Genomic DNA, 21,199 nt, shown 5'->3' with positions numbered 1-21,199 from the left:
AAGTCATGAAGTGTTCCTTCTCTTCCTCTTCAGCCATTGGTGGCCTTGTAGTTGTTTCTCCATATTCAGGTACTTCTGCTCATGCAAATCCCTCAATTTTGATCTCCTCAACTATGTCTGTTGCAGCAATTGTTCCCTCGTCAACTATGTTTGTTGCAGCACATGTTCCCTCATCAACTATGTCCGGTGCAACACTTGTTCCCTCATCAACCACCTTTGGTGTGACACTTGTGCCCTCTCCAACCACATTCGATGCCGTGGAGCCCACACGCCAAGTCAAGAAGCTGACTATCAATAGCTAATCTGCGTGTCATATTTAGCCTTGAATTAACAGCCCAAAAAAATTCCTTTTGGTTCCTGGCCCATGTGAAGTACGGAGCAATATCCTTTTCTAAATTAATGACTGCATAAACTCTTCTGAATCAACAACCCAGCTTATAGTCATGTCCTTATTGTACACCTTTCTCCCATGTATAATACTGAAGTAGGAGTTGACGACAACAAAAATGCTGAATGGAACCTGGGAACACGCGCACCCATTTATGAAATGTTCAAAAAATGCTATTTAAAAGTTTCAAAAAAATTGAAGTAATTTTTTGCATGTAGATATTATGTTGATACTTACTCGTGTGCGTTTTCACGAAAAAATACCATTGTGTGTGACCTACATAAAAATGACAAAATGCAAATTTCTATTCCTGTGAATAGTACAAATTCCTATTCACTATTCTCATTTGGACATTTTGTCATTTTTATGCAGGCCACATACGTATTTTTTCGTGATAACTCACACGAGTAAGTATCAATATAATATGTACATGCAAAAAATTACTTCACACTTTTTTGAAACTTTTAAATAGTATTTTTTCATTTTGTAGGGAACTGGGTGCGCGTGCACCCAGGTTCCATTCGTGCGCGTCGCAACAACGACAATCTCTACAAGCAAATTTTGGATCAATCCTGCAATATGCAATACAGAAACACACAGGAGAGAGGAACAACCAGGAGAACCTTTTATTCTCTTCACACAGCATGCGGCACACAAATAAAAGGAAAATATATACATATTTTTTCGATAAACAAATTTGTACATATTGGAAGAATATAGAGAATCACAAGAATTATCCATGTAGGACTTCAGCATCATCCATCCCTACTCAAATTCACGACCCCTTGTCAGAATCCCCAAAAGCTAGGGTGAGACACTACTCAGGAGCATGAGAAGGGCCGAGAGAGAAAAAGGATGAAGACGGTATTGTAAGGAGCGCTCGATAGAGGAGCTGCACGAGTGGTGTGCCGCCGGCTGTTCTTCACGGGGGCTGGCTGCCAGAGTCCGTGAGTTTGGTTTAGTTGTTTGTCCGATCGATTTGTGGACTTTACGTCCATTTCACGGTGGTGGCAAAGGCAATAACAGAGCAACATTTTGATGGCATTTTCCATACTCAAACAATCGTTATGTCACTTCTACAACTTGCAGTTACCTAGTGATATAAGATCAGAATTCTTTCAGCTCACCTTCAATAATGGCTGCAGTACATATGATGAATTTAGACACCTTACATTTGTTCCATGAGAAATGGCCACGGTTCAAATTTAGACAAATGATAAATTTCAAATAAGCAAAAAACTAGCAAGGTCCTAAGGATGAACGTTTAAACTCAATGACTGGCATTTTGCAACATAAGCGACTGGTATAACTTCGTCTAAAATAAAATCATAACAGCAATACAACTGCACCAAAATTCAGAGGAAGGAATTGCATGGAATTTAGAGGTCAAATTTCCAAACCCATGGAACAAAACACATCAGATCTATACAGGGCTGTAGCAACAATAGTTCGGACGGTACAATATGAGTAAAATATTTTAAATTCTAGCTTCAGGGGATGCCTTGTGACAAAATCCAGACCTAGTTGGCTGCAGCACTCTTCCTGGGGGCAGCCTCAGTACCTGAATTGAGATGAAAAACAAATAACTTGATCAGAATTGGTCTTAGGTCTGACACATGTTAGACCCAGTAACTTCTGATAAGTATTGTGCTGTACCTTCTCTGAAGTTGCTCTTGAACCTGCGAGGCACATGTCGCATGTACCTCATCCTTCCAGTTCCGGTTGTCTTGCGCCGGATGGCCTTCACACTCCAGTTGTCTGTAAAATGAACCACTATGTTAACACTGAGACCAAATAAAATAAAACTAGAAGATGGCAAAATCACAAATCAATCATCAAACAAGGGCAAACAGACAAGTTATCCCAGGCAACACAGAAAACAAGCTATACATAATGCATAATAAGTGTTGTGGATCCATAATAAGTGGATCGGAGCAAAACAAATAGGTTTTACCATATATAATGAACCAAACAAAAAGCAAACAATACAAATCTAAGTTTCCCCCATTCTAGGAGTACTTAAGTTTCATTAATCTACGGTAGAATGTAACAGTCATGACCATGATCAAAAGTTGCCATAGAAAGCTCAGACCACACAATATATATAAAGATAAAAGCATGGAGAAATTATCAGACATAAACTACGAATCACGGAAGTGTAACTTCTGTCATATTGTTGCAGTTTATCCATCATCACTTGAAACAACTGGAATCAGGAAATGCAAAAAGGATGTATCAAGACAATGGAAAAAAGAATGTGGCTACATGGAGAGTTTATGGGAAAAGGTGCAACAGAACTGTATTTTAGCAGGCAGATAGGAGTAGTCTCTAGAGCTACATGGAAAATTAATTGGTGAAACAGAATTGTACTTGAACAGATAAGGTAAAGAAAACACAAAGCATAAAGCATGGAGAAATCATCAGACTTAAAACTACGAATCACGGGAGTTCAACTCCTGTCATATTGTTGCAGTTTATCAATCATCACTTGAACCACAAACGAAATCAAGCAATCCAAAAGACGTCTTGGGACAACAAATGATATCAGAACTTGAATACTTCCAAGTCATCAGAGTAAATTACAAAGCACTTTTCAATCTAAAATCCCAATTCTTCCTCTCCTCCCAATTGACCCTTCAAGAAACGAAAATATAAAAAGAAAACCAAAAATAAATACTAAACCACTGGAAAAGTGGAACATAAGTTGAGGTGTCATCAGAGACTTAAATACTAAGAATCAGAGGAGCACAGCTCCATCATATTGTTGCAGTTTATTCCTCCTCACTTGACCCTCAGGTATATAAGTATGAATGAAAAACTTAAGATTTATTCCAACTTCAGAGGGGGGATGTGGATATACTAATTCAAAATAAGAAAAATAAGGATAATACAATTTTTACGCTCACAAACTTTTCTGACGAAGTGAAAAGGAGGCAGTTCTCCAACTAGCACTGAAGAATCAAACTGTTTATTTATGAACAGAAACAAAACAAAAAAAAAGTAGCATCTAGGACTGACATCAAAATAAATTGCTCAGAACATGAAGTATCTTCTCATCAATGCCGTGGCATCTCCGAAGTCTGACATGCGTTGTAGAATTCATGATTCATCATAACAATTTTGCAACTTCAGAAAATAACATCAAGAAATCTAGTGAAGTATCACTAGGTCAATCAAGCTACAAACGGGGCGGCATGGCGCAGTAGGATAAAAAAATTAAATCATAGATCAGGCATGGGTAATTAGAAACCAGGATCACTGCTTCTTCAACTAGGACTGACATCAAAATAAATTGCTCAGAACATGAAGTATCTTCTCATCAATGCCGTGGCATCTCCGAAGTCTGACATGCGTTGTAGAATTCATGATTCATCATAACAATTTTGCAACTTCAGAAAAGAACATCAAGAAATCTGGTGAAGTATCACTAGGCCAATCATTGAGCTACAAATGAGGCTGCATGGCGCAGTAGGATCAAAAAATTAAAATCATAGATCAGGCACGGGTAATCACAGAAACCAGGATCAATGCTTCTTCCTCATTCGCGCTGGGAGACGAAACTACACGCACAGCAAACTACATTAACTGGACATGTGTAATAAAACAACAAGGATCCGAGCGAGAACGGGTCAGCCACTGGCATCACTTCAAGCAACCACCACAAAGACACCGCACGAAATCCTACACGGCTCGCACGGGAAGAGCAGGGCAAAAGCTAGAGATCTAGAGCGGGGAAGGGCTATGGAGGGGGAGGAGCTTACACTTGCGGATGCGGGCGGCGGGGTAGCCGCAGGAGGAGCAGGTGCTCTTCTGGAGGTGGAAGCTGCGGCGGCCGCAGCGGATGCAGAGCGTGTGCGTCTTGTTCCGGCGCTTGCCGAAGCTGCCCGTGCCCTTCGTCTGCAAAAGCAAGAAACACCACGGCGGGTCAGCGAAGTGCGACGTCGGAGCCGCCGCCGGGGCCGGCGGCGGCGGAGACGGCTAGGGTTTGCGGGCGGAGACGTACCATCGCTTAAGGCTGGAGAGGCGACGAAGAATGGGTGGAGTGGCGGCCCTGCTGAAAACCCTAAGTAGAGTACCAGTTTTTATAGGAAGCGGTGGTGGGCAAATGGGCCGAGTAGAAGTGGATTCTACTGCTGGGCTCCCTAGGATTCACCTTAGAACTTACGGAGTAATAATTATTATTTCGTTCCGGCGTTGTGTAAAAACATTATCCCGTCCTTTGATTTTGAATCATTTGACACATGCGAAGCCTGTCTGATGGGTGACTAGGACGCCGTTCAACGGTATAGTTGAACGGGCGAGTAACTTATTGGAAATTATACATTCTGATGTATGTGGTCCAATGAGTATACCGGTGCGCGGTAGATACCTCTACTTTGTGACTTTTACTGACGACTTGAGTAGGTATGGTTATATTTACTTAATGAAGCAGAAGTCTGAAACCTTTGAAAAGTTCAAGGAATTTCAGAACGAAGTGGAGAATCATCGTGAGAAAAAGATCAGGTTTCTGCGATCAGATCGTGGAGGAGAGTATCTAAGTCACGAGTTTGGCCAACATCTTAGTGAATGTGGAATAGTTTCACAACTTACGCCACCTGGAATTCCACAAAGGAATGGGGTGTCCGAGAGACGTAATCGAACCTTGTTAGACATGGTGAGATCTATGATGTCATTAACTGAACTGCCATTGTCCTTTTGGGGTTACGCACTAGAAACCGCAGCTTTCACATTAAATAGATCACCATCACATTCTGTTGAGACGACTCCATACGAGATATGGCATGGGAAGAAACCCAATGTATCGTTTCTTAAAATTTGGGGATGTGACGCATATGTAAAACGTTTACAGCCAAACAAACTAGACCCCAAATCAGATAAGTGTTACTTTGTAGGTTATCCTAAAAACTCAGTTGGGTATTCCTTCTACCACCGCACCGAAGGCAAAGTGTTTGTCGCAAAGAACGGTATATTTCTCGAGAAAGAGTTTCTCGCCAAAGAGGTGAGTGGGAGGACAGTGCAACTTGATGAGATTGCATAATCTTCGGTGGCAGCCAATAGGGTTGATGTGCCGGAAGTTGTTCCGACAATCATCCCTATAGCCGAACCGAAAGCCCCTGCATTGGATGCAGATGCTTTAGTCAAGTCTGTATCTGAACCTCGCAGGTCTACTAGAATTCGAGAGACACCCCAGTGGTTTTCAAATGAAGTATTCATCTTGGAAGAAGATGAACCTCCAAACTACAAAGATGCGATGGTAAGTTCTGATTCCAGCAAATGGCTAGAAGCCATGAAATCCGAGATGAAGTCCATGCATGAAAATCAAGTTTGGAACTTGGTAGATCCTCCAAAGGGTGTGAAAAAAATTGTATGTAAATGGATTTTCAAGAGAAAAACAGACGCGGATCGTAATGTTACTATCCACAAAGCTCGACTTGTCGCGAAAGGGTTCCGACAGGTTCAAGGAGTTGACTACGACGAGACCTTCTCGCCAGTAGCGATGCTTAAGTCCGTTCGGATATTGCTAGCAATAGCTGCCTATTTCGATTACAAAATCTGGCAGATGGATGTTAAAACAACGTTTCTGAATGGGAACCTGACCGAGGACATGCATATGATACAGCTCGAGGGTTTTGTCGATCCAAATAGTGCTGGCAAGATATGCAAGCTTCAGAAATCAATCTATGGACTGAACCAAGCATCAAGAAGCTGGAATCTTCGCTTTGATGAGGTAGTGTATACAAAAAAGAAAGTGGGAGTTCAAGGGCTTTTCTAATCTTATATGTGGATGACATATTGCTGATTGGGAATGATATAGAATTTCTCAACACTATAAAAGAATCATTGAAATAAGTTTTGCAATGAAAGACTTAGGCGAGGCAGCATACATATTAGGCATTAATATCTATAGAGATAGATCAAGGCGTCTAATAGGGCTGAGCCAGAGCACATACATTGACAAGGTTCTAAAGAGGTTTAGAATGGAGAATGCCAATAAAGGATTACTCCCAATGTCACATGGCACAGTACTTATCAAGAATCAGTGCCCGCAGTCCACTGATGAGCGAGTACAAATGACTACGATTCCTTTTGCCTCAGCGATCGGATCTATCATGTATGCTATGATTTGTACAAGACCAGATGTTGCATTTGCTCTAAGTGTTAGCAGCAGGTACCAAAGTGATCCAGGCATGGGTCACTGGACAGCTGTCAAAAATATTCTTAAGTACCTCAATAGGACTAAGGAAATGTTCCTAGTGTATGGAGGTGATGAAGAGCTCAGGGTAAAGGGTTACACTGATGCTAGCTTCATGACTGACCTAGATAAATTTAAATCTCAATCGGGTTTTGTTTTCACACTCAATGGTGGCGCAGTGAGCTGGAAGAGTTCCAAGCAGAGCACTGTGGCGGACTCTACAACTGAGGCGGAATATATCGGAGCTTCAGAAGCTTCAAAGGAGGGCTTTTGGATTAAGAAGTTCATCACCGAACTTGGTGTGGTTCCAAGTGCGCTGGACCCGGTGGAGCTTTATTGTGATAACAGCGGCGCCGTGGCCCAGGCAAAGGAGCCAAGGTCTCACCAGAAATCCAAACATATTGAACGCCGGAATCACATTATACGTAACTTTGTCGACAAGGGATATGTGAAAAGTGTGCAAGATTCACACGGATCAGAATGTGTTTGGCCCTATGACGAAGCCTCTACCACGAGCAAAACATGTTTTACACCGGAATTCCATTGGTGTAAAAGACTCTAGTGCAAGTGAGAGAGTGTTGGAAATATGCCCTAGATGCAATAATAAAGTATTATTTATTTCCATGTTCATGTTTAAGGTTTATGTTTCTGTGCTATAATTGCAATGGTTCTTGAATATGAGATTCAAAGGAAAACCCATGTGCATGTGTGGAAACCTAAACACCAAGTTAAGTCCCTAGTCTAGCCTCTAGGACTAGCTCATGTGTTGCATGATGATCATGTTTTCCTGGTCATAAGGCATTGTTAAAGTAACAAGGATGCCGGCAACAATGGGAGCACCTTGTTGGTAGAACAATGGTGTTGGATAGACCCATTTATATGATTCACTTTGAGATCACATCGTTACAACGTTAAGTGTAATCATAATCTTGTTAGCGTATACTCATGTCCTTAGACCATGAGAATATTAAGCACCCTCATACCGGACGTTTTACTTTGGGGTTGTCAAACGTTGATCATAATGGCATCTTCCAAGTACTTCGGAAAAGTATGTCAGGGGACTTGATAACATTGGGATTTTCTCCTCCGACGATGGAGAGATACTCTCAGGGCCCACTCGGTATTACGGTATCAATCGTCGTCTGGCCAGACACACGTGATACGATCACGGGGATACCGGAATACGGGAACGAGGAAAGAGAGCAAAATCGATAACGAGGATAACGTGGTATAATGATCAAGGAGTTGAATCAAAGGGATACCATTATCTCACCTCGGATTTTGTTATGTATCGTGAAGCAAAAGGAATAGTGTATATGTGAGCAACATGTTCTCTCGATAAGTCGTATATGTGTAGGAACTAGTATGGATGTCCAAATCCCGCTATTAGTTATTGGCCAGAAGATGTTCTGGGTCATGTCTACACATTACCGAACCTGCGGGGTCACACGCTTAAAGCTCATCACTTTGTTGAGTACTAGTTTGAATGGAAGCATGAGAGATATTTACCGGAAATGTTTCGGAATATTTGAAATTGTTTCAGAGGATGAGAATGGAAATGTTCCATCATTTTTATGGGTTGCACACTTGGATTTATCCAAGTATGATTTATCCAACTAGGTGGCAGCCACATAAGCGTGACATGGCTGCATGCAAAGGTGCCTCACTTTGCCTACATGGCAAGTGAGTGGATAGTCCACATGGCATATGAGTGGGTGGCTTTTAAAGGGCATGTAAGTGGAAGGTTGAGTGGCCATCATGGGCCCTTCCCCTCCCTTGGTGCGGCTGCATAGTGAGGGAGGGTGTCCCTTGGCTCTTCTCCTCCCCTCTCCTCTTTGGCCTCCCTCTCATGCATATATAAGGCCCTTTTGTGCAGCCCTCATGGTTGGTTTTCTCTCTCCACTTTTGGGCAGAAACTCTCTCCCTCTCTCTCCCTACAAATGTTCCAATACTAGTCTCTATTAGTTCTTTGTCCTGGACGGCGAAGCCCTGCTGAAGTGGTGGATCCGTACGCGTGGATACCAGTGGAGGGATCATGCTTTCGATCCTCAAGCGGGAGTATTTATTCTCGCGGTTGGGTAGTATACACCTAGCCTCGGGAAATTGCAGCAAACGTTCTTCACCAACAATCTACTTCCGCTACGGTGTTGGTGAGTTCCAAGATCATTCATATCTTGCATCTTTCATAGATATTTCCTGCTGGGTTCGGTAGGACGAATTTTTTTATTTTCAATTGCGTTCCCTAACACTGACAAACTAGATTTTCTTGAGAATCAAGAACTCCAGACAAGCCGGTCTTAAAGCGCACTTCAAAGCCATCCCCAAGGAGTTGCAAAATAGAGAGCAAGTTAAAATGCAAATTCGAAACCGACGCAACATCCTTGAGAACAAAACTCTCGTTAACCCGAATGGTTCCATGAGAGACCACCTTACCTTTGCTATTGTCCCTGAATGTGATGTACTCCTTGCAACTCACGGGGTCGAGGCTGGACAACCACTTTGAGTTTCCGGTCATGTGGCGCGAACAACCGTAATCAATGAGCCATGTGTTCTCCAGGACTCCGTCCCGTATCAATAGAAAGGCATGGGATGAGCAAATGGCACAACACTGGGGTTAGTAAACTGTGAAGGATACCAGTGTTGGCTCATTTGCCCTGAAAAAGTGTTAGGAAAAACACCAATCATGCCATGTTCCATTTGAGGGAAGTGATCACCACGAGGGGGAAAACGTGGTCCGCTAAAGCTGTGAGACTGAAAACCATTGCCACGAGGTTCTTGTTCCCCACAATATATGGGGTTGTTCCTCAAAGGACATGTCTCAATGTTCTTGTTCCTCACTGTCAAATAGGTTTGTTCCGCTCAACCTATGAGGTTGTTCCTCGTATGCTCCACATTTCTCATTACAAATGGTTTTGTTCCCTACAACCTTTGGGTTGTTCCCTATATATCTCTAAGTTGTTACTCATTACAAATGGTTTTGTTCCCCTCAATATATGGGGTTGTTCCTCATATGCCTCAAAGTTGTTTGTAACTGCAAATAGGTTTGTTCCCTTCAACCTATGTGGTTGTTCATCATATGCTTGCAAGTTGTTCCTCACTGTAAATGTGTTTGTTCCCCTCAACCTATTATGTTGTTCCTCATATGCCTCCAAGCTATTCCATTTACAAATCGTTTTGTTCCCCTCAACCTGTGGGGATGTTCCTCACATGTCTCGAAGTTGTTCCTCCAATATATTTTTATTCGAATCAAATGTCTAGCTTTTTGACATGCTCCTCTTCACAACCTAAATATGCTTTACTCGTAGGACGTGTTTGTTTGAAAAATGGTAACGTAAACATAATGCATTTACACTGTCAACGTAAACAGAATGGGCAAAACATAAAATCTGTTTGGTTACTACTGTTAATGTCAACGGAATAAGGAGCACGAAAAAATCGATCAAGGAACAAGAAGAGAATTTCCAGTCCAGGAGTAGCAAAGCACTGGCCGGCCGTGCCATGTCAGGAAGGTGCAGTTCGGCATGTGCACACTACGCAACGCTTGACAATACACGACAGTAGTTAATGCCCGGCGCCCGCGCGCGTCCCGGTTCAGTTGTTTAGTCACATACCGAAAGTTTACAGTAGTTTATATACCGAACGTTGTCCAGCATGGTACGAGCAACCTGAACAAACTTAAAAAGTCCAGCGAACGGAGCAACGCGCGAAGTTAATTAGGGCAGCAAACAAAGGAAACCATCCCGACGTAAATGGGTCGATTTTGACAAAATTAACCTAAATCTGAAAAGATCTCACAAAAAAACGTGGTTTCGAATAGATTTCACAAAATAACCTTTTGCTCGGCTCCGCACAAGATGGAGCCATGCTCAGTAGCATGGCTCCGTCCCATGTGGAGCCAAGCTGAGAAGCACGGCGCCATTGCAGGTGGAGCCAAACTCAATAGCACGGCTCCATCCAGGGTGGAGCCAAGCTCATAAGCACAACGCCGTCTCAGGCGGAGCCAAGCTCAGTAGCACGGCTCCGTTCCAGGTGGAGCCAAGCTCAGTAGCACGGCTCCGTCCCAGCTGGAGCCAAGGTCTTTAGCCGTTTCCTAACAACAATTGAGAGTGGTTCATGCATCTAGTGAGGACTAAGTTTATTGAGCACAATAGCGAGGTTTGCATCATGTCGGACCACCACCAAGGGATACTCAAGATAGTTATTTTCTATTTTGTGCTTGTTTCCATTTAAATGGTTATGTGTGCAAAATCGTCACCGATAGGCGCCTAAACCCCTACTGCGACAGAGTGTCACCCTACAACCTAACCTTGTCAGAAAAGACTTTGAGTCACTGATGCGCGCGAAACTTGTCAGAAGTAAGGTGCTCTGCTGGCAGTACTTATTAGGCGCATGTGAGAAATTTTGTGGTGCCTTAGGATAGTCGCCGAGTTATTATATTATCGATTCGTTAATAAGCATCTCCCTCAGTTCGTTCTGATTTTCTAGAGAGTCTAGATGTCTTTCGGTTCGAGGTTGTGAGCTACAACCTGATGCTTGTTGGTACTAGATCGCACCAGGAACCCAAACTATTGAGGAAGCACATTGCAAAGAGAAGTAGACTTACATAGCAAGGATAGATGATAAAATTTATGACAAGTTATACTTCATGATAATAAAAAAAACATGTCAAGCTGCTGAGGAAGCACATTGCAAAGATAAATAGAATAATATAGCAAGGATAGATGATAAAATCTATGACAAATTATACTTGATGATAAAAAGCACCTCAAGCTGACGACGAAGCACATTGCAAAGATAAATAGAATATATAGTAAGGATGGATGACAAAATCTATGCCAAATTATATTTCATGGTAAAAGATAACATCTCAAGCTATTGAGGAAGCACATTCCAATGATAAATAGAATATATATCAAGGATAGATGACAAAATGAGACGGGCCGTGCTACTGAGCTTGCCTCCGCTAGGGACGGTGTTGTACTTCTGACCATGGCTCCACCTGAAATGGAGCCGTGCTATTGAGTTTGGCTCCATCTGGTACGAAGCCAAGCAAAAGGTTATTTTGTGAAATCTTTTCAGAACCAGTTTATTTTGTGAGATCTTTTTAAATTTAGGTTAATTTTATCAAAATAGACCGTAAATGGACCGGCGAACGAAGGGCCCAACATGGCGAAATGGAGGAGGACCCCGTCTTAGAGCGGTGTGCCGCGAGTCTCCACTGCTGGCCCGACCCCATCATCGGAACGCACGAGCTGCCGCTTGCCTCCATGTGGGCTACACCCGGTCGAATTGCAGAACGAGAAAAAAAAGTGAACCCGGCACTGACATCACTGATCAGCAGATTCACGGTGATAAATCTCTAGCCTGCATTATGCATTTATATTCGCGGTCGACTCACAACTACTGTAGTTCACATACTACTTTGGACCTACCTTGGATACGGTTCAGTAAGTGTAATCCCATTCACAGAGAAACTCTGTTGCAATACCAAATCTGACTGGTCATATAAGTCGCTTTTTTTTTGAGATAAAACGCTGCGATATATTAACTCATAACAGAATCCAATACAATGTTCTTCCTAACAAATTCTGGTGTAACATTCCACACCATACAAATTTTATTATCGCAGCCTTCCTTCGCTAAAATGTGCGCAGCACCATTCGCCGATCTTCGCACAACCTGCACAGAGATGTCGCCAAAACCTTGCATGAGGGACTTGATTTGCGCAACCAACGGACCGTGGATAGATCGATCCTGCTCGTCCCTTCTCAACTTGGCAGCCACACCCGTACAATCCGTCTCCAGCACCACTTTCAGAATCCTACGATTCCTCGCGAGGACCAACCCCTGTTGACAGGCTAGAAGCTCAGCATGTTCGGCATCGATGAGGTGAGGGAAAAAATGGCTTGCCCCTGAGACAAAGTTGCCATGGTGGTCACGAAGAACCACACCGCCCCCTCCAATACCTTCCGCCGAATGATAAGCTCCATCAGCATTAACTTTCACCCAGCCCGGCTCCGGTCTGAGCCAGTGCTCAGATGGTTTAGCTCCGGCCACCTGTGAACAAGTTTTATTCGCCTCCTTCCATTCTTCCAAAGCTGCAGCCGTCTTCAGTACCACCGAATTTGGGTCTGCAATTAACTGAGACTCCCTCGCGTCATTTCTTGCTTGCCAGATGTTGTAGCTAGTCATCATGAACCATGCCCTGTGATCGTCAGTGGCTTTTCCAATCCAATCCAGCAACCAGCCCTTGAGTTCCGAGTGGCATCTAAGTCGTTTTGGTGGCACCTCAAAAGAACACTGTGACCGAGCCGAAGCGAACGACCATACAGACTGGGAGTGAGGGCACGACCAGAACCGATGTACCAAGTCTTCATTTCTGCCGCATACAAGACAGGTTATACCGTCTTTAATTTTCCGATGACTTAGCTCGGTACCAACAGCCAGGCCGTTCTCAATTAGTCTGAAGCAATGGACTTTCACCTTACCCGGGACTTGAGTTCCCCATAATGCCAACCATCCCCTATGCTCATCACAATTTCTCGACGTCTCAGCCCTACCCCTCGCCGCCCTCTTCCGTTGGATGGCTAGATGGTACGCTGACTTGACCGAGAACATGCCATTTTTAGTGTAGTTCCAAGCCTGGAAATCGCTGGAACCCGGACGACCAATAGGAGTGCGAAGAATGTCCTGTACATCTATTGGAAGAAGATGTTTCCGCAGCTCATCCTCATCCCAGGCTCCACCACCATGCACAATAAAATCTTGCACTCTCTCCGGTTTATCTTCGAGCAAAGACCCCAGTGGGTATTTAGCTCCCGTCCTAGGTATCCAGTTGTCGTTCCACACTCTCACCTGTGAACCGTCACCAATTCTCCATACCAGGCCCTCCTTAAGAAGATCTCTCCCGTGTATGATGCCCTTCCAAGTGAACGACGCCCTCTTTGGACACGAGGCATCTAGGAACTCCCCATCTCTAAAATATCGGCCCTTCAGAACTTTGGAGCACAAGGAATCAGGGTCTGTGAGCAGTCTCCAGCCCTGTTTAGCTAAAAAAGCCTGGTTAAAACATCCATAATCGCGGAAACCCATACCACCAGCCTGTTTGCTCTTACACATTCTGTCCCAACCAATCCAGTGGACTTTTTTCCGCCCCTCTGAATCACCCCACCAGAAATTCGATGAGACGGAACTAAGCTGCTTGCATTGCTTCTTTGTTAGTTGGAAACAACTCATGGCATATGCCGGTACCGCCTGTAGCACCGACTTAATGAGAATACATTTTCCCTCCTTGGACATACCCTGCCCCTTCCAACCTTTCACTTTTCCCCATGATCTTTCTGTGAGATACTTAAAACAGCCCTCTTTAGCTCGACCAACGACAGTGGGCAGTCCCAGATATCGTTCCGAAAGAGCTTCACAGGTAATTCCGATATCACCTTTAAGTTTCTGCCTTAGGTCCTCGCTACTGCCCGGCCCAAAAAAGATGGATGATTTCTGCAAATTCACTCTTTGCCCCGAGCTTAACTCATAGTCATGTAGGATTCTCCTGAGAGTTTGCACGCTGCTATCCGTAGCCTCCAGAAAAACAATACTGTCATCAGCGAATAAAAGGTGAGTTACGTGTGGACCATTCGCACCAAAACGAACACCCCTCAGTTCATTCTCCATCTGTGCCTCCCTCAGCAACGCAGAGAAGCCCTCCACACAAAAGAGGAAGAGATATGGGGATATTGGATCCCCCTGTCTTAAACCTCGAGAAGGAAGAAATGGCTCCGAGAGTCCCCCATTAAGCTTGACAGAAAATCTCACAGATGTGATGCACCTCATAATCATGTCCACCCATCTCTGATCAAACCCGAGCTTCAACATCATTTTTTCCAAGAAAATCCACTCTACCCTATCATATGCTTTTACCATATCCAGTTTGACCGCACATAACGGGACTTTCCTCTTCCGAACCCTAATAGCATGGGTACATTCATACGCGACAAAGACATTATCAGTAATCAGCCTGCCCGGTACAAACGCACTTTGTTCTTCGGATATCAAAAGAGGTAGGATTTTCTTCAGTCTATTCGCCGCAACCTTAGACGCAACCTTGTACAAAACATTGCATAAGCTGATCGGACGAAATTGCGACAACAATTCTGGCGCCTGGACCTTAGGAATTAGAACCAACACAGTGTCATTAAAATCCAGAGGGCATTCTCTCCCCGCCAAGAAATCACGTACAGCCTTGCAAATATCTCCTTTGATCAATGCCCAGTGGCGTTGAAAAAATAAAGCTGGTAGCCCATCAGGGCCTGGCGCCTTTGTCGGGCCCATCTGAAAGAGGGCCGTCTCAATCTCCTGATCCGAAATCTCTGCAGTCAAGGATTCATTCATCTCTGCGGTGACAAAGCTCGTCATGCGGCCAAGGATACGATCCATGTTAGTTGCTCCTTCTGACGTGTATAGGTTGAGGTAGAAGGCCTGTGCCATCTCTCTCATTCCCTCATCTGTATCACACCTCGAACCATCGGCTCTGTTGAGGAATAAGACCGTGTTCTTCCTTCTCCGGTGAGAGGCACGGTTTTGAAAAAATTTTGTATTTCGATCTCCCGCTTTCAACCACTCCTGTCTTGACCTTTGTCGATACATGATTTCCTCTCTGGTGAATAGCTCATGTAATTGTACTTCAATAGACTTCACCTCCACCAGAGAGTTGGACACTAAAGCCTGTGCTTTGGCATCCACTAGAGCCGCACGTAGCCTCTTTATCTCCTTCTGCACCGATCCAAAAGACTCATAGCTCCATCTTTGCATGTTACTTGAGACTTCTTTTAATTTTTCACACACTCCCAGTATACTCGAGCCATAGTGATTTGTTGCATTCCAGGCCTCCACCACCATACTGTCATAAGACTCATGTCTCGTCCACATTTCCTCAAACTGAAAACCCCTCCCCCTCCTTACCACGTTCTGTCTTTGAGCTGCTTGAACCCGGATGAGTAGAGCCATGTGGTCTGACTCCTCAGTAACAATGTGCTCTACCGTAGTGAATGGAAAAAGGTGTAGGAATTTGTCATTCCCCGTTGCCCTGTCAAGCCTTGCCTGTACATTAGCTACACCTTCCCTTTTATTATCCCAAGTAAACGGATAGCCTGAGTAGCCCAAGTCTGTCAAGCGGCAGTCCGCAAGGCAGTCTCTGAAATCTCTCATTTGCGCTTCACTCCGCTCATTTTGGCTCAAATATTCCTCACGACTAAGAATCTCGTTGAAATCACCCGCACAAATCCATGGGAGGTCATCTTGACCTCGGAGATATCTGAGCACATCCCATGTCTTACTTCTTTGATCCACCCTTGGTTCACCATAGATTCCAGTGAATCTCCAGGAACCTTCCGCCGTATTAATCTTGGCATCAATATAGTACTGACACCAAGGCCTCACAGACACCTCAACTCCATCACGCCACCATAATGCTAAACCTCCTCCCTTCCCCTTTCCCTCCACAGAGATACCATGTCTGAACCCAATGCTCCATTGCAATCTATCCATTGTTTGCTTTTTCTGTTTTGTCTCACACAAGAACACCACACTCGGGTTGTAGGATCTACAAAGATCCCTTAGCTCGCCTACTGCCGCGTCCAACCCAAGCCCACGGCAGTTAAGGCTTAGGATATTCATTGCTCCCGGCGGCCCTGCATCGCAGGCGCCGCCGATGGATCCTCAAGTCGGTCGAAAACAGAAAGAGTACGCTGCCTCTTCCCTGGTGTTTCTGCAGTCTCCTCGCCCACCACTTGTACTTGCAAAGGCAACCAAACCTGCTTAGTACCTCTCTTCTTACTAGACGTGCCCTGTGGCACATGCATGGATTCGTTAGGTTTTGAGGCCTCCGCTTTCCGCTGTCTGCGTACATAAGTGCCTGTCTTCGTCACTGATTTCTCTTTGTCCATCTGTTTCTTCCCATAATCCTGAGTTCGTTCCCTCACCCTGTCATGCTGGATGGACATGTCATCACCTTCCCTCCACCTCTCATCACCGCCAGTGCGAGACGAGCAGGAGTAGGAATAGTCATGTGCCAGGTTCCTCCGGGTTGGAACATCGCGAACATGGCCACCATCAAAACGCCTAAGATCAGAACCCGACGATCTGCTCGTGAAACTGCTGGAGGACATCGAGGGCCTGGCCGTCGGAGGAGGCCTCTTTGTTTTGCGAGGTGATGCACGCAGCCATTCTCCCCATTGCTGTACCCTGTCCTCTCCTTCTGATTTTTCTCCTTGCATACTACATTTATCCTCCGGGTGGATCAGGCATCCACAGTCGAAACAAAAGTGAGGAACCTTTTCATATTTTAAATCAAACCATGTTCCCTTCTCATCATCCTCCGACTCCCTCAGCCAAACTCCTCTCAGGAGAGGTTGATCAACTCTGACCTCTGTTCTAATTCTCAGTTCCTCTCCCCAAGCTATGCCATCATCATCAACATCAGCAGCAATATACTTGCCTACCCATCCTCCAATTCGTTTCCCATAAACCACATTCATCATATCCATAGGTAAATCCAGAACACGCACCCACAACTCCAAAGTGTTAAACACCATGTCTGACGGACGAGACGCCCCATCATAGTTCTTCAGGAGGATTGCATTGAAATCAAACTGCCACGGACCGTTTCTCATCACATGCTTCCAATCACCCTCGGACGAGAACCGCACCACAAATCTGTTATCTCCAATCTCCTTGAAGTGAGCTGGGTGGTGCAGCCCCCAAGCCCTCGACATGGCACGGTCCAAAGCTCCTAACACGAGTTTCCTTGGGGAACATACCTTGCCGACCGCCGCCCATCTAGGCCTGGGTACCGATGCAGATCCGATCCCTCCGATCACTAGTCCGGCCGCCTCCTTCTCCGTCAAAAGCAAGTCACCCATCTTGGCTGACAGACTCGCAGCCAGATCATCCGCGCCCGCCTTCGCCGGCGAACGCGACGGTGCCCTAGGACGACCGCCGTTTCCCCCAGCAGCACCAGCCGGAGACACCATCACAGCTTCACACGCACCCCACTCCTCTACCAGGGATGGAGAAGCACCCCACCAGCCAGCCGGACCTGAACTCGCCGTCGAGAACCGATCCCGCCGCCGGAGATAACCACCCTCGGAGGAGAAAACCCTAGCTTCCACGCGATCGCCTTCCGATCGCCCTAGGCGAAACTTCCGCTCTTTGGTGGACCCACCGCTATTCCGTCTGGACGATATAAAATGGTCGTCATATAAGTCGCTGCTTTGCCCATTTGACCTTGAAGCTCTCCCGAAGAAGAATGCAGGTTGCGACGGAGGCCGGAGCTCCATGCTATCCCTGGTTAGCATGAACACCACGGCTGATATGTCCGGCCTCTGCCCAGGGTCCTGCTGGACGCACAGCAGACCGATGTGGATGCATCGTAGCGCCTGCTTTCGAGCATACCCGTCCTCCACTCGGTGCAGCATCTGCGATATTGTCCCTTTGGTCCAGTGATCCCAGACCTGTCAGATCCATGGTCAACATCAGTTTACTTCTTCGGAAAACGAATTGCACAACGAGAAAACCAAGTGAACCCGGTACTGACATCACTCAGGAGATTCACGGTGCCCTGGTCATTAGAGCTGCAGTTGCTTCTCCCCGTCACGATCTCAAGGGCCAACACGCCCAAGCTGAAGACGTCGATCTTGGGCGAGACGTTCCCGTGCATCGCATACTCTGGCGCCATGTAGCCGCTGCAGAGGATGTGTGACAGTTCAGTTAGTCAGGCCTAGAAACTGTATATATGTGCGAGTTTGACACACACACACGAGCTTAGCTTACAGCGTCCCAACAACTTTGGCTGTCCGACTTTGGGTGTGACCTTCCTCTAGCAGCCTTGCGAGCCCAAAGTCTGCGATTTTCGGTTCCATGTTGTCGTCGAGAAGAATGTTGTTTGCCTTCAGGTCCCGATGGATGATCCTCATGCTTGAGTCCTCATGGAGATACAATACTCCCTTGGCAATTCCAAGAATGATGTTGTAATGTTGCTCCCAGTTAAGTCCCCTACTACCTGTTGAATATATAAGCAAATTACTAGTATATGATTTATCTCGAATAAAAAATTGATAAATCATGAATACTAGTAAACTAATCATGCATACTAGCAGAGCAGACGAACAAATCGCATCTAGATAAGACAAACCGATCGCATCTACCATAAATGCCAGAACTAGAAACTGTAGCAAGATCTGACAAAGATAGAGAAGAGACACGTATGGTGCAGCCTGGGCAGCAGCAGTGGCCATATATCATTACGCCTCACTTATCACACGAAGTTCAGAAAGAAAAAGCAAACTGCAACTATGAAACTTAATTTGCCGGGAATGCCACAGTTTTGGTGTTGTGGTATGGCGATGCACAATGTTATGTATAGCACTATAGCTACACGTTACTAGTGATTCTTCCCTTTTCTTTTGACATACTTTTGTATGAGTAATACATCACACTTGTCTAGTACTGCTATCTCTGAATTCAAAAACATATTGACGCAAAGAGCACAAGAACTGCCATGGGGACTCCGGCCTAAAAAGGAGCAACAACAGACCGTTCATGATATGTAAAGTGAAGAGGAAACATACCGAATAGAAAGTTGTCGAGGCTCCCATTCTTGACGTACTCATAAACGAGCAGTGTGTCATTCTGATGTGGGCAAAACCCCTTTAACCTAACAAGGTTCTTGTGCTGAAGCTCTGCCAGTAATACAACCTCGTTGTGTAGCTGCTGCAACCCATGCCCTGTTGTTCCTAGGAGTGTCTTGACTGCTATCACTTGCCCGTCAGACAGTATTCCCTGAAACAGATTATCTTTCAGAGAAGGCGCGATAGTGCTACAATTTCCTTCCCTCATCGCCTCACTCAGATCGATTGCTTACCTTGTATACGGTACCAAAACCACCTTCTCCGAGCTTATTCCTCTCTGAGAAGTGTTGAGTGGCCTGTTGCAATGTCGGCAAATCAAAGATGGTGCAGTGCGCTCTCCCTATCTTGTCCAGTGCTGATGCCATATGACAAGAATTCAATTTATGTAAGGAAATGGAAAATTCAGGCTCATAAAAAGGACCGCATGCATTGCTACTCACAGCCACAGTGGTCGTTCTCTGTCGCCTTAATTCTTCGCCTGAAGCGAAAGCATAAACAAACTGAAAGAAGAAACATTAGCACGACGGAACAGGCAACGCCTGCAATGATTCCTGCTGCAGTCCTGTTCGTCCCTGCATATATCAAACATGAACTTGAAGTGGTACTACAACTTTGAAGTTGCTACATTTGGAGGAAGTGAGGATGATATTTTTCGGAGAGGAGTATTTTGACAACACGATGTTTGGAAGAAATGTTCCAATCAGAGGAGTACATCTGAATAAGAATCTACCTGCTCCCCCCGATTCTGGAATAGGAGGCGTGATCGGTGCTGGTGCTGGCGGGGCGGCGAGCTGCAGCATCGCCCGGCCCTCGTGGAACGGCGACACGCCGTACCTCAGGGAGCACCAGACCACGAAAGCGCTGGTCCACAGGGACAGTGGCCGCGCGCTCAGGTACCGCAGCTCGGTTACCCGGAAGAGCTGCCCTAGGCAGCCCTGGCACTGCGTGGGCGTTAGGTCCGGCGCGCATTGCGCGAGTCCGTAGAGCTTGGGATGGAAGTCCATCTCCCCCGTGGCGAAGTACTTCCTCGTCGAGCCACTGGTCCCGCTACGGCGCGGTCGACCAGGGCGGTGAAGATGGCGGTGACGGCAGCCCTGAAGCGGGCTTCCGAGGCGTTGACGCTCGCCGTGGCGGTGTCAACCACAGGGCTGATCACGAGTTCCCATATATACGAGTACAGGAGTAGTATGTAAGACGAAGCTGGAGAAAAATGGATGCACAAGAATAATACGTAGTAGAAAACCATGGATGGATGGAGTTGATTGCCATACACCAATTCCGAGACGAGCCACTGGTCCCCTTGGAGGAAGTCGAGGAACCTGGTGCCGGCGAAGCGGAGGACGCAGGCGTCGCTGTAGACGGCGACGCCCTTGTCCTGCGGGCAGGCCTGCTGCGCGTCCTGGAACGCCGCCGCGACGCAGGCGGCGCAGGCGGAGGCGTTGGTGTCCCCGCGGCAGAGCGCTAGGGCGTTGGCCTGATCGGGCGCCGCGCCGGCGGAGGCGGTGACGAAGCCCGACGGCGAGGCGGAGGCGTTGGCTGGGAGCGCCGCGGCGAGGAGGTCCAGGTTCGCCTGGAACGTGCCGTTGGCTGTGTAGACGGAGCCGTCGCAGGAAATCTTCGCCGCCGGCAGTGGCAGTGGCAGCAGCACGACGGCAAGGACGACGGCGGTGGCATAGCGGGCAGCAATCATCGGTACAAGTGAGTGGCAAAACATGGTTGACGAGTCAAAAATGGTTGACAGACCGGACTCCATATGCATACGCAGCCAAGGATTTCGGGCACGTTTTGGGCGAAGGTTCGTTTTGAGAGAGAAGACGGGTCAATGGACAATGGTCAATGTATTGGTTATACAGTATAATAAAATTCAAAAGCCAGCAACTAGGGTCATGCCCGAGTCTGACGTCTGACGTGGACAAATCCGGTTGCTCCCAAATT

The 21,199-nt window shown here is 46.0% G+C and overlaps 1 protein-coding gene, 5 non-coding genes and 1 pseudogene across 6 annotated transcripts; all 7 read right to left on the bottom strand.

Annotated features, from left to right (window-relative positions):
- Positions 1 to 1,689: 1,689 nt before the first annotated feature.
- On the bottom strand, positions 1,690 to 4,480 carry LOC127308875 (large ribosomal subunit protein eL37y). Its single transcript, XM_051339780.2, has 4 exons — positions 4,392 to 4,480; positions 4,150 to 4,285; positions 2,045 to 2,146; positions 1,690 to 1,949 (listed from the first exon to the last, which is right to left on the bottom strand). Exons 1-4 carry the CDS (start codon positions 4,392 to 4,394, stop codon positions 1,909 to 1,911), a joined length of 282 nt encoding a protein of 93 aa, XP_051195740.1. The 5' UTR covers positions 4,395 to 4,480; the 3' UTR covers positions 1,690 to 1,908.
- LOC127310984 (small nucleolar RNA Z199) lies at positions 2,514 to 2,592 on the bottom strand. The gene has a single exon (XR_007857480.1). It is a non-coding gene; the product is annotated as a small nucleolar RNA Z199 (small nucleolar RNA).
- LOC127310982 (small nucleolar RNA Z199) lies at positions 2,804 to 2,883 on the bottom strand. Its single transcript, XR_007857479.1, has one exon. It is a non-coding gene; the product is annotated as a small nucleolar RNA Z199 (small nucleolar RNA).
- On the bottom strand, positions 3,099 to 3,180 carry LOC127310981 (small nucleolar RNA Z199). The gene has a single exon (XR_007857478.1). It is a non-coding gene; the product is annotated as a small nucleolar RNA Z199 (small nucleolar RNA).
- Positions 3,415 to 3,509, bottom strand: LOC127310992 (small nucleolar RNA R64/Z200 family). Its single transcript, XR_007857488.1, has one exon. It is a non-coding gene; the product is annotated as a small nucleolar RNA R64/Z200 family (small nucleolar RNA).
- LOC127310993 (small nucleolar RNA R64/Z200 family) lies at positions 3,678 to 3,772 on the bottom strand. Its single transcript, XR_007857489.1, has one exon. It is a non-coding gene; the product is annotated as a small nucleolar RNA R64/Z200 family (small nucleolar RNA).
- An 11,767-nt stretch (positions 4,481 to 16,247) lies between the features above and the next one.
- LOC127308876 (cysteine-rich receptor-like protein kinase 10) lies at positions 16,248 to 20,985 on the bottom strand (annotated as a pseudogene).
- Between the last annotated feature and the right edge of the window lie 214 nt (positions 20,986 to 21,199).

The sequence above is a fragment of the Lolium perenne genome, chromosome 6 (assembly GCF_019359855.2).
Source record: "Lolium perenne isolate Kyuss_39 chromosome 6, Kyuss_2.0, whole genome shotgun sequence".
Taxonomy (NCBI): domain Eukaryota; kingdom Viridiplantae; phylum Streptophyta; class Magnoliopsida; order Poales; family Poaceae; genus Lolium; species Lolium perenne.
This window is presented reverse-complemented; position numbering and strand designations above follow the sequence as displayed.

What these genes read in the sequence shown, in the direction of transcription:
- LOC127308875 (XM_051339780.2), bottom strand. An exon ending in CGCCGCCCGCATCCGCAAGT is followed by an intron (nt 2,147 to 4,149) that starts GTAAGCTCCTCC and finishes TTCATTTTACAG; the next exon opens with ACAACTGGAGTGTGAAGGCC. An exon ending in CAAGAGCAACTTCAGAGAAG is followed by an intron (nt 1,950 to 2,044) that starts GTACAGCACAAT and finishes ATCTCAATTCAG; the next exon opens with GTACTGAGGCTGCCCCCAGG.